The sequence below is a fragment of the Larus michahellis genome, chromosome 4 (assembly GCF_964199755.1).
Source record: "Larus michahellis chromosome 4, bLarMic1.1, whole genome shotgun sequence".
NCBI lineage: Eukaryota > Metazoa > Chordata > Aves > Charadriiformes > Laridae > Larus > Larus michahellis.
In genome coordinates, this window is record NC_133899.1 from 50,892,329 (window position 1) to 50,915,264 (window position 22,936).

General features: G+C 39.8%; 1 protein-coding gene across 3 annotated transcripts in view; it reads left to right on the plus strand.

Moving 5' to 3' along the window:
• Window positions 1-22,936, plus strand: part of STARD9 (StAR related lipid transfer domain containing 9) — a 114,606-nt gene that overhangs the window by 81,074 nt on the left and 10,596 nt on the right. For 2 of the 3 annotated variants that reach the window (XR_012586695.1, XM_074584681.1), the window contains exons 22-24: window positions 5,257-5,447; window positions 9,802-10,285; window positions 11,174-22,408. Coding sequence is in view for 2 of the 3 variants with exons in the window: in XM_074584681.1 (XP_074440782.1) it covers window positions 5,257-5,447; window positions 9,802-10,285; window positions 11,174-22,408 (11,910 nt within the window). In the remaining variant the exon portion in view is untranslated. Of the gene's footprint in view, window positions 1-122; window positions 800-5,256; window positions 5,448-9,801; window positions 10,286-11,173; window positions 22,409-22,936 lie in introns of those variants that run through there. The other variant, XM_074584683.1, reaches the window with a different exon arrangement.

Genomic DNA, 22,936 nt, shown 5'->3' on the forward strand with positions numbered 1-22,936 from the left:
ACTTTGCTTTGAATTGTGTGAGCATCATGGCTCCAGGAGCCTGGAGGAGGTGTCCTCATATCTCCTTCCTCCCTCTTCCCTTTGCTGTAGGGAGGAGAAGGTAGAGGTTGAGCCTCTGTGCTAGGCAGAAGCAGATGTACGACCCCGTGCAGCTGCGTGGTGTCTGCTGCGGTGTGATGCTCTGAGGCCCTGCGGGAAGGGCCCCGGATTGGACACGGGTGGAGGGGGAGGATGGAGTGGGGGTGGATATGTATCAGTGGATAGGCTTGTAACCCTGACTTACAATTGCTCTCAGTGCTGGGATTTGCAAGGGCGCAAAATGCCTTGCCAACATCTTTTTTTTCTGTTTTGTTATTAACTCCTCTTCCCCTGGAAAAAATCATTTGTAGAAGAAAAATGGGACTTGAGCACTAGGCAGACAGAAGGATCAGGACGCTGACTTGACTGATGTTTTCTTTGGGAAAATTGGCAAATTTCAGATTTTAGCAACAGTGCTTATTTTCACTTGAGTTTCTCTGTTTGAGCCTGAAGATTTTATTGCAGAAGGCGTTCAGACTCACCACAGAGCTATTGCTGCCATAGTTACTGAAAACTGCATTATGCTGTAGCAGCCGCCAGCTTCTGCATCAGCAGTAGAAGTGTTTGGGGAAGAGGGGAGGAGAATTGCACAATAGGATCCCGGAGAGCTGACGACAAAACAGGCTGGAAAAAATGTGGATTTACAGATGGTTCGTTTAGCATGCGTCATGCAAACTTTGTGGAGAGAAAAATGAGGTGGAAAAACAAGCCGGCAGCATTGGTATAATATGAAAATTTTCTCAGTAATTTGTGATTACTTTAGTTTAAGATTTATGTCTTTCTGTTGTTGTAATTTTACTTGCTGTTTTTAAAGGCTTACTTGGAGGAGGGGGTAACTGTTGACACTTCTTGCTGCATTTGGTACTCCTAGAAATATGCATGCTTTTATGAAATTCTGTGCAGGGTTGCTTTTTTTTTTATATATGCTGTGTGCCAGAGTATGTCAGTCCCTCGAAACCAACGTTTTATGTATGTCTTGATACCTACAGAAATCAAGCTGTTTGTCTTATGTTTGTCCTGAGGTTATATTATTTCCTGCTAGACCTGTACTGAGTGTAGATTGCTTATGTGGGAAGGCAGGAATACAAGCAATAGCAGAAATTGGTCTGGGCTTGATTCCTGTATCTCATAGTGTTCCTGTATTTCAAGTCTAAATTTAACGGTACATCTGATTTAAGATGTTTTAGATGAAAGAAATGAGCGATCTCATCTACCTATTACAGGATATGGCTAAATTCTTAGTTAACTGGATTGATATTTGGTTTTAGTTTAATCATTCAAACATGTATTACAGAAACATTGCTCTTTAAATTGTCTATTAGGTGATTTAGCTATGAAGTGTGTGTGAATCTGTTATTTTCTTTCTGAGCCATTGTCACCTCATTTTTTAGTTTAGCTTGTCATGTCATTTCTACAAACCAGCAAGGGTGTGTTGGTGTGACATAGCATGTTCGAAGGTAGAAAGGGAGCATTCTTACTTCATGTTCTTGGTTTCAGCAGTTTCTGAGAGAGACAGATCTGTATCCCAAACCCAAAGCAGCCGGTCATTTTGCTCTTTACAGTCAGTAGTCTCACAGCCAGACGAAAAACATCTTCTGGCATACCTGTGTTATGTAAGTGGCTCTGCATGAATTTTCATTACCTTTTTGTTCTGCTTGAGAAAACCATCTTTAAGAAGCAACTTTATAAAAAGGTGTTTAATATTCAATCTTTGTATTCAGACCTGTCTTTACTGCCCTGCCTGGTTTTTGTTTTGTACTATTAAAAATTAGGAGATGAAGCAAAGAGGCACTGAAATAGCAGCAGAATTGTAATTCATATCTATACCTTCAGCAACAATATTTTATTACAGAAACCAGCTTATTATTTTATTATCTGAGGGAGAATTGTACCAAGTAGCTACATCACCAGAACAAAAGCAGTAACACTGTGATGGTTGCTGTGCTGTGTTTGTTTTTCCAAGGTTTAAAGTGAAGTATGAGTATGCCTCTGTAGTCTGCCTTTTTGGGGTGTAGTCCGCCTTTTTGGGGTGTAGTCCTAGTATGGAGCTGTGATTAATAACATGAGTTTGGCCTGCATCATGTTCTGCTCTGTGTGCAAACACACATGCCTGTTGGAAAGGATCTTACAGTTTCATGTTAGTTCAGCAAAAATCCATTACCACACACACGAGGGAATACACTAGTGCTGCTGAGAACAGCAAACAGCACACTTCCATGTGCATTGTTTGCGTTGCTTATTCTCTGATGCTTTATAATAGGGGTGGTGGCGGTGGGGTGTGTGTTGTGGTTTCAGCATTGTTGGAAAGCATGGGAAGACCTTGTGACCATCTCCTAGCTGTAAACAGATGTTACCTAACCGCCTCTGCGAGCACCCTGAGGTCTTTGGATTCAAATGCAACACTGAGTTGTTTCAAATACTTAAATGTTCTGGGTTTCAATTTGTAAACAGTTTGGTAGGTCGATTTTATGGAAAGCATGGCTGAGAGCTAAAAGTTGTGGTTAGGAAGAGTATGAGACGTTTTGTAAGAAGTAAGAATTTTATTTTATCTAGTTTTAGTAAACTGTTACAGAACAAGAATTTCTGGTTTACTGTTTTACTATCATGTTCCGCTTTTCAGCCTTATTGGCAATGATTTACGCAGTTTCCTCAATCTCATACAGAATGGTGCTAATAGTGATAAAGTAGAAAATCAGCCCTCCTGATGCTTGACTTTCTGATATTTGATAATGTTAATGTGGATCCTCATCACTCCACTTAGATGAAGGCACTTTGCTTTTTTCGCCCATGTCTCAGACTAAGTGACTTGCCCAAGGTCATGCAATTGTCCAGTAACAAATTTAGACGCACATTTTTCAACTTTCATACCACTATAGGAATCAGAGCTTTTGCATGTCTGTTAGCAAAACAGATTAAAGACTACCCCATCATCAGAGTATGCACAGGGACTTAACATTTACAATTGCTATTAAGGTTTATTAGTTTTCACGTATCAGCAAGTAGAGGCTCCAGCTGACATCAAGGCTCTGTTACGTTCAGTGCATAGACATCCAGAGGCAGTCCTCACCGTGAAGACCTTGCAGCCTAAGTACGCAAAAGCACAGAGGGGACACAAGTGCTCCAAAACCAGAGAGCTTTTGTCTCAGATCAGTGCTTTAACCTCCATATTATATGGCCGTTCCATTACATTTCCCTTGAAAAATATGGAAGATAATCTGGAAGACGCATTCTGGGAAAGTGTTCCTCAGAGTTATCATTATCGGTGTGCAAACTCATTTTCCTAAATGAGATCCTTCAGATTGAATACTATGTTTGAAAAGTGATTCTTCTTTAGTTAAGTAGTCTAGCTTTAACCTCTGAGTTTGTCCCCCAGTCATTGGTGGCATTACAAATACCCGAACAGCTGGAGATTTGTAATGGCCATATGAGCGTTTCAGTGCTGCAGTGTCAATTCAAACCTACTGCAGCTGAATGAGAAATGAGGCATCCCACTCCTATTTCCTTGGGATCAATTAAAGTTTATCTTAGAGGAAAAAAATTACAAATCACAGGTTGTTGGCATCTTTGTAGTCAAGCCAAGGACAAATAGATCTTGGAGCTGCTTGTTCCTGTAGTTTGTTCCTGTGGGTCCCAGGCAGAAACAAACCATTAAGCAAATGACAGCAGCAGAGTTTTTACTCTGACTGTTTGCACCATGCCAGACAATGGAACAGAAGATGTTCCTTCTCAGTTATTCTCACCAGTATTACATTTACATAAACATTAAAAACAAACTGAATTCTGGTTTCCATAGGTGAGCGAAAGAGAATCACAGTAATATTGTAAATTATTGAGAATCTTAAGGCTTTTATGTAGTGAGGCTTTCCCACTGCCTCTTAAGGAAGTGAAATATATGTTCCATGTAAAGGTACTCCAGAAGATTTGTAGACTTTGCCTGCTTGTTTGTTTCATCTGTTTTGTCTGTTAATCTAGCACATGGAATCAAAGTTGTTGCTGTAGAAATGGTTGCTTTGAACACATGCTTACAGTTCTAAATAGAAATGTCAAATTAATTCCTATGTAGCAAATGTCAAATGCTCTTTTCATACAGGTGACCTTGTACTGGTAATGATTTTTCAAACAACATGCTTCCAAAGCATTCCCTTTGAGATTATATTTTTGTTTTCTTTTGACCTTCAGGGACTCTTTGGAGTTTTGATACGTTTGCGGTCTTTAAAATTATAAAAAATACATCATTTACTTCATTAGTAAAATATATTAAAAAAATTTTCAAGACTTAAAGATTTCATTTTCTGAGGTGGCATATAATAATGTGGTGTTTAGAAACAAAAAACAGGCAAAGATCATATATCACCTTTATATATAATATAACTTTAACAAGTTTGGATGATATTATGTGGACAGGCAGAATATATATTCCTTTCACAGGTTTAATGTATTTTGAATATTATCATGAGTCACACTAAGAATAGATACTATTTTTATTGTTACTCTGGGTATGCGTGTAAAATTTTGCCACACAGTCAGGAACCAAACATCTTGGAGGGGACTGTAAGGCAGTTTTTCACAGGTTAGTCACTTTTCTGATCCCAATTCTGCTCCAAATATAGAAGCAGTAGCCTAATATAGTCGTTGCATCCAACAGAGATTGGGTGATCAAGTTCTTTCCTTGGTACTGCCAGAGAACTGTCAGTGTAATCTCAACAGTGCCTGTAACCCTTTCTAGGTTGGAGATTTTTGATCTGAAAACAGCGAAGAATGTTTGTCATTTCTGTAAAGCACTTTGAAGTACTTAGATAACAAATATCCTATATAGCAGTTATAAAATTTTATAACATATAAGTAACCCCCCTACCCAATTTCGGTTTTGGAAGATGTATAGCAAAATGAAAAGTGACAATATTTTTTAAGTTCTTTCTGCTATTTTCTTTCTGGTGATGGAATTTTCTGCTTCACCACAAGAGCTTTTGTGTTTGCTGGCACTTACGATACCTACAGGATTGTAGCCTGCTATGACATGCATATACACAACTACTTTACATTTTAGGCATAATGCACCCTTATTGAACAAAACAATATCTTGAATGCTGTCTGTCTTTCTTTAGTAAGATGACTTGTTTTCTTACAAATGTTTGGTATTCGTTTCTGGTTTAAATTCACCGTCAACATGTCTAACAGCAGAGAAATAGATGCTGTGCATGAAGAGTACAAGCAGAAACTGAGAGACCAGGAAGCTTTCCACAGAAAACAAATTCAGCGGCAGCAGCTCTACGTTGAGGATTTAAAGCAGCAGATCCTGAGAGGACAGATCAGAGCAGAGCGGGAGCTAGAAAATGACCAGGCACTAATCAACCAGCAGATCCAAGAAAGTGGGTACATGCCTCTTCCCCTCTCTCACTTCCCTTCCATTATTGCATTCTTTCATCCTCTTGATGTTTTGTCCTAGTTATGCTCTATATTATGGGTGAAACTTTTTATTATGGCTTATGACAAGTTTTCTCTTATAATTGCCTTTCCCTTGAGAACAGTTACTAAGCTTTGATTAACAGGACTAAAGTGCACCAGCAGCACTGTTTAATTAGCTCTGCAGGTCGCTGCTGGCAGAGACAGCACCAGCATGCTACTCCCCTGTGCCACTGAGCCTCTTGTCTCCCAAGCTGCTCCCTGTCCTGCCTCCCTGCAGCTTTGCTCTGCTCCTGTGTGTAGTGCAACTCTGCCGTGTTACAAAAAATAGACCGAGTCTGCTATTGTGTTTCAAGTTTTTCTTGTGATATGCCTATGCTTCATCCAATGAGTTGTTCTGGGAGACTGAAATTGGGACCACTATGGTAGTTCTGACCATAAGCTTTCAAGCGAAACTGCTTTAACAACAGGATGCGATAGGAACCAAGCAGCGCTTCCAAGGCAGTCACGTATGTCAGTTGACTTACTGTCTTTGCGCATGTCATTGATGATGTCACCTGTAACAGTAGAGACCATTTTCATGTGCATTTAATGAATTTCACTCATTAGGAAAAATAGGGCCATGGCATAAGACTACAGGTCAAACTGAATTTTCTGTGGTTGCTGCGTGAGTTTTAAACAATGAAAACAAGGAAAACACATGTGAGAAGTAGGTGGGACACTGAAGATCAAAGCTAAAATCCCAGCCCCAGTTAAGGGAAAGAGAGTTTCACTGGCTTTTATATATTCAATATTTCCATACGCCCTCGCCCTTTTATAGCATGAAGAAAAATGTATGAAGATATTCTGTGGTAGAAACTGAAGCGCAACAAATTAAGATTAAAAATAAGATATGGGTTTTATTTACCCTAAAGATGATTAATTAGTGTTATTACATTCTTCACTGCTGAATTTGTTATAAACAAAAACTGGATTAAAAAAAAGAGGGGCATGCTTTGGTTGAAATAGGAGCTGTTTCTAGGAAGTTCTATAGTGTTATGCAAGAGTACTAAAGGCATCAGTGATCAGATTTTGACTGGCAAATAGCTATGTCAGAAGGTGAAGCCACAGCATATTTGGAGAGGTATTTTTTAGCATCAGTGACTCCTGGCCCCTAAAGGTGCTGCTTTGCATGCAGCCAGACATATTCAGCAAGAAGTGTTGGTGGGGTTGGGCTGCCCTTTAACGAGTTGATAGACTGATTTGGGAACATTCTAAACCTTGAGAAGTTTTTGACCACTGAAATTGGGTGGTTATAGTGTTCTCTAGTTTGTCATCTAACAAATTATTTGATCCAGGTTTCTTGATAAGCAAAGTATGGCCGTTGTAAAGGCACCGTTCACACTCGGCAAAACTCACTATTGGCTCCTGGAAGAATAAACCTTCTGTGGACTTTTGCAAGCTTCTCAGACCCAAACTTCTGCAGTCTGCTATCTTTTAATCATGCCAGCCACAATGAAGAGATTAAAAGGAAATTGAGGTGATGGGATAGCAGAAAAAAGATAGTACAGAGAGGAGAGTTCCCCCAAAATATCTTTATTTTGTGGCTCTGTAGACTTCTTCTCAGTTTCCATCTAGTTCTGCTGGTTTTGCTGTGTTTACGCGAAGCTTAGCCAGGCAAAAAAAATTCTTCACTTGGCAACCCACCAAAGTTCTTCACCTTTTCTGTGCCCTCTGTGTCTCAGCTCCTGACAGAGGCAAGTTTGTGAGCAGAGATTAATTAGCATCTTGGAGCTTGCAGTTCTGTTGCAGAGCTTGTCTGCCAAATGTTCTGCTTGCTAGAAACATGCTAAAGAGGACAGACCTGGAAATAAAGAATTAAGAATAAAGTTTTTATGTGAAAGTTACAAATGTTATTAAGAAAAAATAAGTAAAATAATGACTGAAACGCTTCCCTTTTATCTGTAGAGTAACCGTAGAGTTAGAATTCCTACTTCTGTGCATGTGCTGTGTGCAGAGCAGCCAACATAAACAGGACAGGAGACTCATTGCAGTAGGGTTCACTAATCATAGAAGGAAGTATGTTTAACAAGATCAATAGTCACCAAGCAAGTGATGCTGACAATGCCTATGCGCTAATAATTTCTTACATTAGGGAAACTTCTACAGCCCAAAATTCCTCTCTTGCAGCTCAGCTGTGCAGAGCTGCAGGTAGCCCTTGTTCATCACATCAGAATTAAGTACCTCTTAATTCCTAACCCCCTGAATAAACAATGAAAGGTTGATTATTCAGTAAAGGACTGCAAATTGAAAGTAAGCCCAGCCAAAAAAATGTTGCTGCTTGTAAGACGTAAGTGCTTTGAAAAGCTTTGGTCCTTTGAGAAATGGTCTACTTCTCAAGGAGCTTTGACTGTGATTTTTACATTGCCCTTTCATCTGAGAATTATTTTTTTTTTGTTTGCTTTGTACAGCTGAATATGTATATTTTTATAGCAGTATAAAAATGAACAAACTCTGCTTTGTTAAGAGAACATATCCAAGCCATCAGGTATAATCTGGTAGTGGTGATCTCAGTAATCCCTTCTTCTGATTGTTACTAGCTCAGATTGAAGCCAGTGCACTCTGAAAAACCCCTAAGCACATACCCTGTGTGGAATAAAGTAGTCTTCCATCCAGGGTTAAAAATAAATCAACCTGGTGTTCTGTGTTCTCTACTGCTTCCCTATTGACTGCAAAGATCAGGTTCTGAATATTTAGAAAAGACTAAGTGTGTAAGCAGAGGTAACATATTTTATTATCAAATTAGGTTAATCGGTTGATTTGTGAGCATATTTAGCATTTATGAAATATGGGGGACATTAACAAAAGCAGAGAAGCTAACTCTCTTTGTGGAGTAGAGTGGTGATTTTAATGAAAAATACGCATTGACTGATGGTATGAGCTTGTCTTTTTCGAATTATGTTTGTCCTGATAGCTAAAGGTTGTGTCGGACTTGTGTCCTTGCCATGAGAGTATTTGATTCATTTCAAGTACACAATATGCTAAAGTGCTCATGTACAAGATATGTGTGCTCCCATCAGGCTGTTTTGGCAAGAGCTTGTTGGAGCAGCTGTAGTTGCAACAGGTAGTAAATTTGTGGTTGTTGCTCTGCCTCAGCCAGGTGCCACAGAGGGTTTGTGTTGCTCAGGAAGTTTCCATCTGATGGGCGTAGAGAGGCTGGAAGAACTGTCCGGCAGGTACCTCTACGGTGGCTTCCTTATAGCCTTGTCTTCAAGCGACTTTGAAGGTTGCATGTCCATCCCCACAGGACTGGTAGCTGGCAGTTGCCCCCATAAATGAGGCACGTCTGTACTGGGGCATAGAGAGGTCTAGCCTTCAGGCTTATTGAACTTGCCACTGATAAGGGCAAGCAGAAAAAAATTGCCATTTCCTGTGCTAAACAAAGTTCCTTAGCATGACTCTGGGATCCCTCATTTTCAGCATGCCTAGCTAAGTGAGAGAAAATGGTTTGCAGGTGGCTTTTGTTGGTTCAGTCAAGTTAAGGAGGAAAGGATAGGTGCAAAAGGCACAAAGGTGAATGTTTGTTTCAGAATAGTTGTAAAACACTCAAATGCTGTGACGAGAAGTCATTTTAAGAGTGCACAAGTGCTTATTTTTTCACTCAAAATGTAGGAATTTATTAGCCAAAGGCTCATTAGTGTGTGCATGAAATTCCATTTGCTGCATTAACACAGAGGCTCTGTTTAGCTCTGTACAACTTCCTCTTCTAGTTCCCTTGTTAATTCTGCTCTCAAATGCACATACGTTCATTCCCTAAGTAACACATATGAAGTTTAACATGTGACTTTAGAATAATTAAAGCATTAGTAGCATATTTCACAGTCAAAAGCCAATGAAAACATACTTTACTACTGTGAACACATATCCTATGTCTGAAAAGTTCACAAATTGAACCTGAGCCTTTTAATGCTTCCGCTGTATTTTAACAAGAAGATTGAGGTGACTTTTGAGTGTGGTCTTGGAGAAAGTGAAATGCGTTCTCCTTTTAGCTTACAAACAAGGTCTTACCCACCAGTCTCCTTAGCTGTATCAGTCAGGCCCCTGCTTATATCTTGCAGTTGTTACCCAAGTCCTAATCCCAATGGAGAGGCTTTGGGTTATCAATAAAGTGCAGCAATGATACGTTTTTCTCTAAACTCTTTGTCAAGATTCTGCTCTACATGCATAGAAATTCTGTTCTTAAATGAGCTCTCAAGGCTGATTAAATTAAGAAACAAGATAGTAAAGAACAATGTTTTTCCTATGATTTTTACTTTCTTTCAATCATTGTTTTGTTTACAGACCAGCAGTGGCTTATAAATGAGAATAAACGACTGGCTGCCCTTCAGCAACAGCAGAGGGAGTTTGCAGTGCAAACAGAGTCTACGCTGTATGCAGAGGCTGAGGTGCAGAGTACCATTGGGCTGGAAATCTGTCCATCCCTGCTACAGCAGAACAAGAAGAGACTGGTGCAGCTGGAGCTCTTGCAAAGATATTCCTTAAAAAAGGCAGAAAGAAACATAAGACGGAAAAAGGTCAAATTCCAGCTGGAAAGGATAGTCAAGAAGCAGAAGTTATTGGAAGCCAAGCAAAACCTAGAGCAGCTGGAAGCTAGCTGCTGGCTCAATGAAGAGTGTGTGAAACAATCCCAAATCCTAAGCGAAAATACTGCTGTACAGTCCTCTTCGGATCACCGGTTACAAAAGAGAAGGAAGTCATTGGGTTCAAGTTCCTTGCAGCAGAGGCAGCATTTGTTCTGTAACCCACATCTGCCCCAGGTACCCAGGTAAGACAACATCCGCCAATATTTCTGCATTTTCAAAAGTAATTCAAATTCAGTGTGTTTTCAGTGGCCACCTATAATCCAGAATGCCTTTCAATGTATTGAAACAATTCCAAAACTTGCAATATCAGTGAACTTACTATATTGTTTGTCATGCTGGAGCTGTTTGTCCTTTTTCCTCGTATCTGTACAGCGCACTCCCTGCTTAGCTATTTGACATGGTCTTTCTCACTGGTTTTTACATTTGTCTTTCAAGCCTTTCTGCACTTTTTACCTTTTTGTGAATGCTTTCCAGAACTGGCTTAACTCTTGTTCTTACCTTGTTCAAACTGTTGGTAAATACTAATTTCTGCATCATTTTATCTTGATTGGGATCAAACTCTTCCTTCAGAATATTTGTATCATTGGGGTGATTCTGGATTGTACTTTTAAGTTTGCCAGCCTTTCTCAAGCTAAATAAAAATCTCTACGCAGTGCTAAAAAGTTGGGCTGCTAGGGATTCTATCACAGCATGGTCCTGGAGGCAGAAATTAGCTAAAAGTGGGTTTCTGTGACTTAAAACCATCCTTCATTTTCAGCTAGTGCTTGCAGCTACTTGAGCCTACAGAGTTTGAATACCAAGCTATGCTGCATAGCATCGAGCTATTCCTTTGTGTTGCAGGACATATTTCAGGATATCTAGGTGACTGTATTTATTATTATTATAATATATATATTATTATGACAGAATTATTTTTTGTTTAATTATTCTGTGCTCGAATTTGCTTTTGAAAGCATTAAGATTATTACTTCATGTATTGTTACTCTTAACTACACGACATTACTGATGTGGAAGTGTTAAGTACGTCATTCAAACAAGGATTGGACTTTATTTCTTCTTTATTTCCACAGCTTTTTGTTGAAGAGGGAGACTGTCTCAAAGTTATCTACCTCACCAAATATTGATCAATGCTATGAAGGCAATAGAACAGGGAGGTTGTCATCTGTAGAATATCTTTACAGAAGAGGTAAAGACGTTTCTGGGAGTGATGACCTTAATGATGAAAAAGGGATCTCCTTTTCAGTCCAGAGGCAGCTAACTGAAAAACAAAAAACATCTTCATTTGGAAATAAAAAAGGAGCAGAAAAAGACGCTAATGATTCAGCTATCATGGCTTACGTCAGTAAAAATGATCAAAAAATCAAAAAGTTGGATGACAACCCAGGGCAAGCTGGATCTCAAAAACAGACCTCTAAAGCCCCCTCTCCTGATCTTTTTAAGGAGAAAGAGGAACCTGAAACCTTTATTACAGGGACAAGAATGACAAAAGCAAAGGTGCTAAGAGATTTAAGTCAGCCTGTAAGTAGCAATCTAGAACAAAATAGAGCTCAGGTATCCAATAAAAAGACTAGAATGGATATCAATGGAAAAGGCCATAGGTCTTCTCCAGAAAAATTTCCTAAAGAAATGAAGAAAACAGTGTATGGAAACCCACCATCAGTGCATCTAAACCAAACAGCCAAGAACTGGAAGAGAGAGACAAACTCAGCCTTGCCAAGTCATGAGAAATCATCAGTGGAACAGCAAGAATTTCTGATGGTGGCAACATCAGTAGGAAATCTCACTAAGATGAACACACAGGCACCACTCTCTTATGTTGAAAAAAAGTGGCACAGTGCTGAGTTGCTAAGTGCTGGAGTGTCCAAAACAGCCACAGATGTGCTGGGGAACTGGCAAGAGGATGATGAAAATGAGATTTCTGATAGCGACAGTTCCTATTCTGTAGATTCTCTCTCCTGTGCTTATGGAAAAGCTTTCACAGAGAAACTGAAACAAGAAGATTTTGACAGAAATAAATGTCTTGCCAACCCAGAAGATTCTGAAAGCGATGACAGTCAAATGTCACAAGACTCTCTGGTAGAAAAGGAAAATAAAGCCAAAAAGCAAAATAAAAGCCGATTTCACAAGTCTAAGGCCTACAATGAGCCAGCTAAGCTTTACAAAAGCAGAACTGATCACCATATTTCATCTTCGGTGACATCATACGCATCTCATATGAGGCTGGGAAAGCCTGAAAGAAGCTTCTCTCTGGACAGCTTAGCGGATGGAGAAGAGATGCCAGCAGAAGATCCAGTAGAAGAATCCAAATCTGATTCATCTGATGAAGTGCCAGCAGAGATTTTCTGGAAGTTACAAACTCCTAGATCACCAACTATACAGACTGAGGAAGACCATGAGTCCACGACCTGCGACAGAGATATAGAAGGGACAAATTATGATCTGAAGCTGAGCAGTTCCTTTTATTTGGACACTAAACCACAGCCTGCTTCTAGTAATGCTTGCAAGCAGTTGCTGAAGGGGACAAAAGTCTCCTTTGTAGAACAAGAAAGGTCTCTTGATAGAAGACTGTATTACGCAACTGGAAATCCTTTGCTTACTAGCAATGCTTGGTCTTCCTGTGACTCCGAGGTTGACATCAGCAGCCCCAGAATAACAGCACCTTCTTCCCATGAAAATTTGGAATTTCAAGAAGCTCATTCGTGCTCTTTGAGCAAACCAGAGCTTTGGCTGAAGAAAGATGATCTAAAGCAGTCAGCTGCTGAAATTTCTTTTGTTTCTGGCTCTAAGCAGATACATAGCATTACTCATTTATCACATCATATAAATGAAATAAACACAGTTTTCTCCTCTGACACATCAGAAGTACCTTTACCTGAAACAACAACTGCAAGCAGAGTTTCTGAGAGTGGATCATTAAATAAGATTCTTAAGGAGTGGACAAACTCTAATAAAAATTCTTCCTTGGAATCTCAAGATGTAACGTCCTCATTTGTTAGCTCAGTAGGACCAAGCTCCTCTTTTGTTCCTATTTCAGCAAAGCATGATTATTATGAACATTCAAGATCAAATCATCCTGAACAAGAACAACTGAATGAATTATCTACTTACAGGTCTACCACTGAATGCACACAAACATTCAGCTGTTTGGAAAGCACCGCCATCACAGATTGCTTGTCACTGATACCTAGGAAAGAGCAGGATTCCCTCCCCACAACTCATCCAGAGCTGCCAAAAGATCACAATCTGAAAAAAACACCTTTTATTTCCGTGTTGCCTATGCACATTTTGGAGCAGAGAAATGCCTGTGTAGATGCAGACTTAGAAGACGATTTCTTCAGAACTTTTGAAAAAGACGACCTCGATGATGACTACAATAACTCGATGACAAAATCACGTATGACAGATTCAGGCAGTGGAAGTGCATCTGTCAGTGCACCTGCTGCCGAGTCTTCTACAGGACTTGCTGATAATATGACCTCAACACAGACACCTGCAGCAAAACAAGTCCAATTTGGAAACCATGGGCAGCTTTTTCCAAGCAGGGAAATCCCAACATGTTGTGCTGAAGGTTTCTTTCTCAGTGACTTAACAAGTAAGAACTGCTCTGTAGTAAGCAGTTATGAGCTTCAGCCATCAGCTGAACAAGGAGCAGAAGCAGCTGTTACAGTAGGTCTTCTCAGATCTGGGGAGAGTAATTTGGAAACAATGCAAGAAACCGATTATGAACAAATATCTGCAGAAGAAATAACAACAGAGACAGATTTTTCGTCACAGAAGACAACATATCGATGTAACCCTTTAGTTGTTGCTCACAGTGCAAGTTATGACCAATCTGCAACACCAATAGAGATGTCTCAAAAAGACATTATCTGTATGGAAACAAGCACAGATAGCTTGGCAGAGACTGTGCCAGAGGGGCCTTCCTTCGGAGATAATGAAGAATTTGAACCAAAGGATGAAGACTTATCTTCACGGAACCCTTATGAATTCAAAAGCAAACCTGTTTCAAAAAATTATTCCCATGAATGTGCTCTAGCAGACAGTCGGGCAAGTTGCTTATCCCAACAAATTTCAGAAAATTCTGTGTTATGTATTGATAACATAAGGGAAGAAAGCAGTGAAAGCAAAGAACGCAATGTCTTGAATTCTCAGGCTGTAGTTCAGAAAGAATTTTCATCCAAATATGAAAACCTAGTGCTAAATGAAGTAAGTTATCTCATAGTGAATGTAAATGGGAAAGACACTGAGTCCTTCCCTGCTGCTATTTGTGAGACTACAAATGATTTTCTCCCAGAATCCAATTCAAGCATATTTTACAAAGCTTCAACAGAAGCTAATCTGTTTCAAAGTGCATCTGAGACTGAAAATTATGATAAACTATTGGAGCATGTCACCGTAGTGAAAGGAGATTGCGATGCTACCTCTAATCTTACTGTGGAAGTCAGTGCCACAGGAAGTTGTTCTGATGTACATTCTGGCTGCCTTTGCACAACATGCTCTTCAAAATCAACAGGGCAGAAAAACAGTACGCGTAAGACAGCCAACATTTCTGTGGAATTTGATGCAGCCATTCTGTTGGAAACAGAAACACAGAACAACTCTTTACTTGAATCAAGAGAAGAGAAAGAAGCCTTTTTTGAAAGTGATTGCCCAGAGGATATCTTGCTTGTTGAAGATGATGTAAACTCGGAGTCAGGAGGAGTATTTGAATATAACACAAATACATCAGCTACTGTTTCTCAAGAGGAGAGTCCACATATAAATAAGGAATCCGAGTTTTTAACAGACCCAGAAACCAATCCAGAGGAAACTATGGTTCCTTATCAGAATACAAAAGCAAACACTGATGAAGAAATAACAAAATTAATCAATAGTGCAATCAACTTAGAAAAAAACGCATTGGAAATTAAATCCAGACAGATTGAAAGTTTACCTGACTACTCAGTAGCCAATGTCCAAAGTGCAACTGAAGACAAGAGTGGAAAGGATTTTAAAGGCATTAGTCTGTCTCAGAATCCAAAGAAAGCTATTGATGTTGTAGCTCGTGAAGTTCAGTGTGAGTTTTATACAAATCTGTGCCTGACACATGAAAATACGGAGAAAGATGAACTGCAGGTAGCCAGCACCGGGGTAGAATACACTCAGGAATCAAAAGCACTCATGCATTCTGGCAGCCAACTTGAAACAAGCAGCTTTTGCCAAAAAGAAAAAAGCAAGAAAATAGAAACAGGTATTTATTCACCAGAGTTTTCTGTTGCTCCCAAAACCACTCCTTCAGCTGTGTGTTCCCACGCAGCAGATATTACTCAGAATACTTCACACTTCCTTGATACTTGTGAAGGGTTTTTACAGATGAACACAACAATAGAAAATGTGTTTAATACAGAGGACGTAGCTGCAACGGTACAAATCACAAGTGGGCAAGGAAATATTTTAGCAAAACCTGAAAATGAAGGACAACTAAATTCTAGCAATTTAATTGAGCATTGTGTACCAAACTGTTTGCCCCAGGAAGACAAGGTTAATGAATGTGAAGTGACTGGGAGTGAAGAACAAATTATCATGACAAACACTGAGGGGCTGATTATTACAAGGCAAGAAGTTATACACGCAGATGAAAATGTGTTATTTACTGAAGAGTCTCCAGCTCTACATCAGATGTATTGTGACAGAGATGACAAAGAGGAAATTTTAAATCAATTTAGGATCCCTGAAAGATACCTGACAGCTTCAGGACTAGAACAGAATATACTGTTAGAAGATGATTCAAGATACCATGATTGTACTGAAATGAGTGAAGATGGTAGCTCAGTGGACTCTGTTACAGATACAAGAAATGCAGTCATGAAAGATATCGATGCATATGAATATCCAGTTGATGATAGTACTGGTGTTGAGCAATATAGAATTGAACAAGAATTTAAAAGTCCCCACATTAAAAAGGACAGCCATACGTATATGAGTTGCTCTACGCGATATCCTGAGCATGGCACTTCAGAGAACTTGAATGTAAGTATCGTTAGAAAAAGACCTGATATTTGTCAGTTGGATCCAGTAGGCTCCAGAGTTGAGGAGGAGAAAGTGCATTTGATGAATCTAGTACAAATGGCCAAAACAGACACAGAAAAGCAGATGTTTGTAGAAAACACAGAGGAGGTAGAACTGATCATTTTACAAAACCTGAATGAGCTGTTCCCTGAAGACAAAGACAGCTGCCAAGTGACACATGATGACAGCAGATTAAATGAAATCCTAAGAGAAAGCCAGTGGGTGTCTACTAGCTTTTCTAGAAATAACGAAGATATCAGCAAGCAACAAAATCCACCAGCAACACTGAAGTCTTCTACTGAAAAAAACCAAGAAGGTTCACTTAAAGACTCCCCGTGCCAGACTGTAAATCACCATTTATATCTTGGAATAAGAGATGATTCCCATCTTGTTCAAGATGTTCCCGCTGCATTGAAAGGATGCACAAAACCATCTGACAGCAGTGTTGGAACTGGAGCTATTCTGCCTTACTATGAAACATTAATGGAGAGTGAAGTCTGTGTTGGTACGCCTGTTACAGTCAACAAAATAGTGGGAGAAGACACACATCCTTCTGATAAAATGCAAAGTAAGAATGTAGCTTTTCTGGAAGCCAGGACCACGCAGGACAGGCAGGAGGAAGAATCCTTTGTGTTTAACAATGCACCTGATTATGCCATATCTGGGCAACCTGTCAATAAGAACAGATCTTCCACTCCCTACGGTGCAGGCGGTCCTGAGTCTGAAATTGTTGTACTTCAGCAAGGTGCCAAAGGAAACTCGTTTTCCTTGGAAAAATTAGATTCTTCTGAAGATATAATTCAGGATGTTAACAATGCTCATGAAGAACGCAGTGTGGATTTAATGGTTAATAAGCTATCGAAAGACTGCCTTAATTCCATAGAAGATACAGTTCAAGAGGAAAAGGGTACCATTGTGCCTGATTCACTGCTCTTGGATAATTCAGACTTGCTTTCTCCTTCAGAGAAAGAAGTGAGGGAAGATATAGAGGGGCAGGAAATGCATTCTTTACTAGAAATCTCTTCACAAAAAACATTTCACAGTATTAAAACAACTCAGAAAGTATTTCACTCAGGGAGTTTATCGCAGCATGATGAGAAGGAGAAATTTTTAAGCACAAGCTCTACCACAACAAACAGTACAAATGAAAATGCAAAGTGTCCTGGTGTAGCTGCATATCAGCGTGAGCCCAGAGAAAATCAGCAACACGGGACTTCTGAAGACTGCTGTGTAGATCAGCCAGGCAGCGCTGTTTCTGAGAATGCTTCAACTCTTTCAGAAGGCCTGAACAAGTCTCCATGGGAAAATCCACATTATAGTAAAGAGTTTCTAAATTATAATAGAACCTCGGGCACTTCTGAATGTTCTCCTGGTCTCCAGAATCGTCCAGCATCATCTGCAGATGTTTTCATTGCCAGCAATGGAGGCAAAGGTAAAAACGATGCTGTTCTCGCTGAAGAAACAAAATACTTTGAAAGTGAATCAACTGATTTAAGTGTATCTGTAACTTTTAATGTTGTTTCTCAAAAAGGAGCTGAAAGGAAAAATAATTCTGCAGTTGTAGAGGCCACATATGCTCAGAATAATAAACTCCCTGAAAAAGTTGCGGGAACAGATCAAAAGGAGAAAATACTTCAAGGTTCTATCCAGAATTGTAATGACATAAAAGAAAATAAAGTTCCTGAGTATTCAGAGCACTATAGCAACACTTCTAGTGTGACTGTACCAGAATCTGGCTCACTTACTTTTCAGACCCAAGGACAGACTGGCAGTAAAGAATCAGAGTCTCTTCCATCCTACTTTGCAGAAAATACTCCAACTGATACACCATTTCAAAGCTCAAAGAACTTCAGTCCTTTTGACACTTCTTGTTTACTTGATGACTCAAAGTCTCTAGTATTTAATCAGCTTGAGGACTCACTTCAAGACACGTTTTTGACTGAACAAATGTCCTCCAGTTCTGCAGATGTGTGCTCTGTAAAAGAAGATTTTCCCCAAGCATTTACATGTGTTAATCATCCATCCTTAACACCATTTTCAGAATCTTCTTTAACTGCAGATATAGGCCATGGTGAAACCAGTACATACAATATTTCACATACAGATATGTTGAAACATACTCCATTTGCTGCTTTGCAAATACAAGACACTCAGTCTGATAAGGCTGTGGTATTCGATGAGCCGATACGTGCTTCAGGAAGTATTTTACTTTCTCTTGCAAAAGAAAACAGGCATTGTCCAGTATCAGACACAGACTCTACTTCATATAAAAATTCTGCCGTAGATAGGGAAACCATATATGGAAGTAATCCTGAAAAATTTGACAATGACATAAAAGTTGATCAGCACCACTGGGGTAAAGTTCCACCACAAGAAGCTTGCACAGAATACATAGAAAAAGTACTAAATGATAATTCTCTTTTATTACCATCATTATCGTTTTGGGATACTGGAAGGGCAATTCTTGTTAAAGAGGGACAAGTGAGAAAAATACTTAACAGAAATGAGGAAGAACTACATTCAAATACTGAGGCTGAACATTCTGCAGTAAAGACAGAGCAGAGAAAAACATTAAGTAGAGAACCTGTTGAAAAGCAAACTAACGTATCCTCAAATTCTGCAAGCGAATTAATAGGCTCAGAAGTTACGGTGTTGGAAAATCTGTATCCAGGAGGTGTTGGTGTGGATCCTGAACACACCTGCAATCCATTTAGTCCAACATATCCCACATACAGCAGAAGCACTGATCCCAGGCAACTGTATCACACTGGTTTGGGTTTTGAAAAAAAACCTGCAGATCTGCAAGGTAATTGTCAGTATGTGCCTACAGATGAACAGATAGAACAGGTGTCAGGTAGAACAAATACAGGTGGTAGAAAAGAGATTTTACTTTTCAATACTACAGGTTCAAGCATTGATTACCCTGATGATGATGATGCAGACAATTGTTCAACAACAGGAGATGCTATAATAAGGAATAAGACTCTAAAATCAGAAAGACTAAAGTTTTCTGTAATGAATAATGAAAGTACCTCCACAAAGTTTCTACCAGAAAACCATGATTTGCCTCCTCAAGAATCCAAAGTAGTGCAATTTAGGAACAAAAGATCATATTCTACTACACGGAATACAAAGAGCTGTAAAGAAAGTGAACAGAGACCTTATTTACAAAGTCACAGACTGTCAGCCCCAGCTATTGCTGTCTTCTCTGATACAGAATATACTTCGGAAGCTTCATCCAAGGCAGATCCTTTGTTATATTCTGCATCTAAATCACTACAAGATTTAAATATGAGTGTAGAGCCTCCATCGCCAACTGAAGATGATCTTCACAGCATTGAAAGATTTTCAAAGCAGGAATCGAAGAACTTCCTACAGGTTAAATCTAAACCCAGATTTCAGCAAAGAATGGCACAAATGAAGAAGCTTGCAAACTGTGATCCCAAAAATTTACAAAATTTTGCAGCAAGAACCCAAAGCAGCCAGTCTTTAAAAGACTGTACTACTCAATCTCCATCATCCTTACTGCACACAGCTCACAGTTCTGTGGGTGCAGAAGCAACTGTCTATTCAAAGAGTAGTTCTGTAACTCAGTGTAGTGAAGGGAAAGTTGAAGAAGCAAGATACCAGCCAGAAACAGATTTATTTTTTCACGACAATAAAGATACAATGCACTTTAGTTCAAGTGATATCAACCCATATATTCATCCATGGCAACAAGATGGATCATGCAAGAATGGCTGGAAACAGTATATTTTTGGAAGTGCAAGCGATGTCTCTTGTAATCAAATTCCTGTAAACCTGGAAAATCGTAAAGTTATGAGATGTTCCAGTGTAGACAATGGATTGAATTCTCAAAATTCTCCATTTCATTCTCATCTCAGTTCGTATGCTACAGCAAAGGTTTTATCAAGCACTTTAAGCAGCATTGAAGGTCTTCGAAGATGGGACAATGTCAGACAAAACTTTCAATCTGCATACTCGAGTGACGGTACCAAGCAGTATAGCAAAGTATCCAGTGAAACATTGGAAACTAATCTAGAAAATAACACTGCTGAATTTGAGAATCCTTCTGCACAACCTGGTAACTCTTCAGTGCAGGTTGATGAAATTGTACTATTATATCCTTCTGAGTCTGAAAGGTCTTCCAAAAAACTACCAGGCATTACATGTGAGCAGGGAACACAAACAGCAATTACAGGAAGGTGTAAGAGGCAGAGAAGACATCAAAGAAGCTATACGGATGTTTCTGCAAGAAAGCAGGAAACAAACAGAGATCTATTTCATCAACCTTCTTGGACAAGTATGCAGAACCTGTCCATGCATCTGTCACAGCTTCTTCAGAACACTTCTGAGCTGTTGGGAAACCTCTCTCAGCAGAGTGTTATAGACAATGAGCAGAATGCCAAAATCAACCAAAGAGGAACTGAAGAGGCTGTAAAGGCTACGAGATCAGATAGCTGCACTCAGACTACAGCAGATGTAGGCACTCAGACTGAGACTTTGGAAGAACCTCAAAGCAAACAGGAAGAAAAACAAGTGGAGGCAAAAATGGAAAATGAATTGAGGGCAGCTCAGGCAGTAAACGTTGATTGGAAAGGGATAGGTGCAGATGCAGTAGGTAAGATTCCCAAAAGGAAAGAGGAAACGCTTCCTTTTGAAGAAAGAACACAAGAACGAACAGGGATGAGAAATCTGGGTGATCCTGACTTCCATGACAGCCTTGATAGCATTTTGCAAGACTCCTTTATGCGTCTCCCTCTCTTACCCAGAACCTCCGCTCCTGTCTTAAATTTTCAAAAAACGTCATTAAATGCGCCGCAGAATGTTGCTTTTCCTAATACCAGAGTTTCATCTGTCACGTCATCTTCACTGAGTTCAGGGCAAGATGGTTCTTCATGCACTGTAGTTAGCAGCCCTACTAATAGCACCTCTCAATCTCCAGCATCTTATGCCCAGGAGAAAACAAGTGTCAGTGAACTAGAGGTTCCAGCAGAAAGAAAATTTTGTTACAAAAACACCCTGCTAGTCGATAGGGCCTCTTCCCCCATTCTTACCCTTAGTGCTAGTCCCAGCAGGCAAACTGCTTTTAGCAAGTCTGACTGCCCTCTTGGATATTCCAGTGACGTTTCAAGTCCCTTTCACAACCAGAGACAGCCAAGGGCAGGCCCGCAGTCCAGCGTGCAACCTCATGTGGACAATTTTTCACAGACAGACAGTGAATCGAGCTCTTCTAAAAGCAATAAGGGCATAAGAAAGAAATCTGGAAGTTTCACAGATAAGAAAGCAGCCAAAGAGCTTTTAGGACAGGATAGTTCAAAAAGCTTGGAACAACAGCATAGACTCACGGTTGACACCCACACTACCATTTGTGCAAACCGACTGTATCACTCTAGTAGTATGTTGGAAGTGTCGGGCCACAGGGAAGTTTTAACAGGTGATCTTGGAGACCGCAGTCCACTGGCACGTTCACTTCGTTGTATGTATGTCACAAGGGGAGGAAGAGGTTCTTCAGCTGGAATTGGACACAAAAAATATGTTGGTAATTCTGATACTGCTTTGATTCATAACTACTCACCTCCAAATGCTGAGTTACTTTTTAATCAAAAAATTAGTGCCACTTGTTCAAGTAAGACAAGTGCTGGCGCGTCCTCAGAACCTCTGGTAGAAGCATCTTCTCTACAATTTCACGATTTCTTCTGGAAAAATGAAAATAGCTGCCCTCCCCTGCTCTCTGATGTGAGCGATGTGCAAACTTCCTTCCAGGACGACAATACAGATTCTGTCACGGAAAGTGAATGTGACACCGAAATTCCTCTCAACAGAAATACTACTTTTGCAAAGCCTTACAGGCCTCGGAGCTACAGTCTCCGTGACTTACCCATACACAATAAATTTAGCAACTGGTGTGGTGTTAAGGGCAGCCCTTCTCCTTCGTTACTCAGCTTGAGCGGCAGCGTGACCGATTTACGAAGTCAGGCAGAAAAGACAGCTAGAAGCACACGAGCAACAGAAATGGAAGGCAGATCCCAGCTTTCTGATAGCAGGAGCAGAGAGATCGAGAGACTTCAGAGAGAGCGTGCTCAGATCATGTCTGGCATTCACCTGGATCTGCATCAGCATCCCCTTACTGTGGAACTGACCGAAGCAAAGCTCAATTACGGCATCGGGGAAACGGATGCCCTGCTGAGGGTCCTTCAGAGCGGAACTGCAGAGGACCTGGTGGCGATTCCAGTGAAGCAGCAACTTTATGAAAGGTAAATTACTTATAGTAGTCTTGTATTGAGTATTTTGTATGCACTTCATGTACGCTTCGTGCAGCATAAATAACATTTAGTAATGAGCATTTAATAACTTAGTCGCACTGAGTGAACTATACGTGAAGAAACATATAGTATTAAGCTTATTTTGTATACAGCAAAGTAATGCATTTAAGACAAAATTTCGCGGTTACTTCAAGAAAACAGGGGAAAGTATAAGATTCGGTGTAATTCAAACCTAGTGTCACCCCACTCTTAACATTTCTAGCAGCTATGAGAGCGATCGTGTGTATCTGGTGATCTGATTTCATTAGTTTATTGCAATGTAAAAACAATTGATATGGGAATCTCATATCTCATTCATGCTTCTGTGAATAAATGCTGCTGCATGAATATGCAAAAACAAATTTTAAAACCCCATAAATATAGGAAATATGTTACGAAAAAATCAAGATCCTAGATTCTTGCAATTGGATTCTGGAACTCAGTTTGGGAAGCTGTCGTAACTAAAAAAATTTAGGAGTA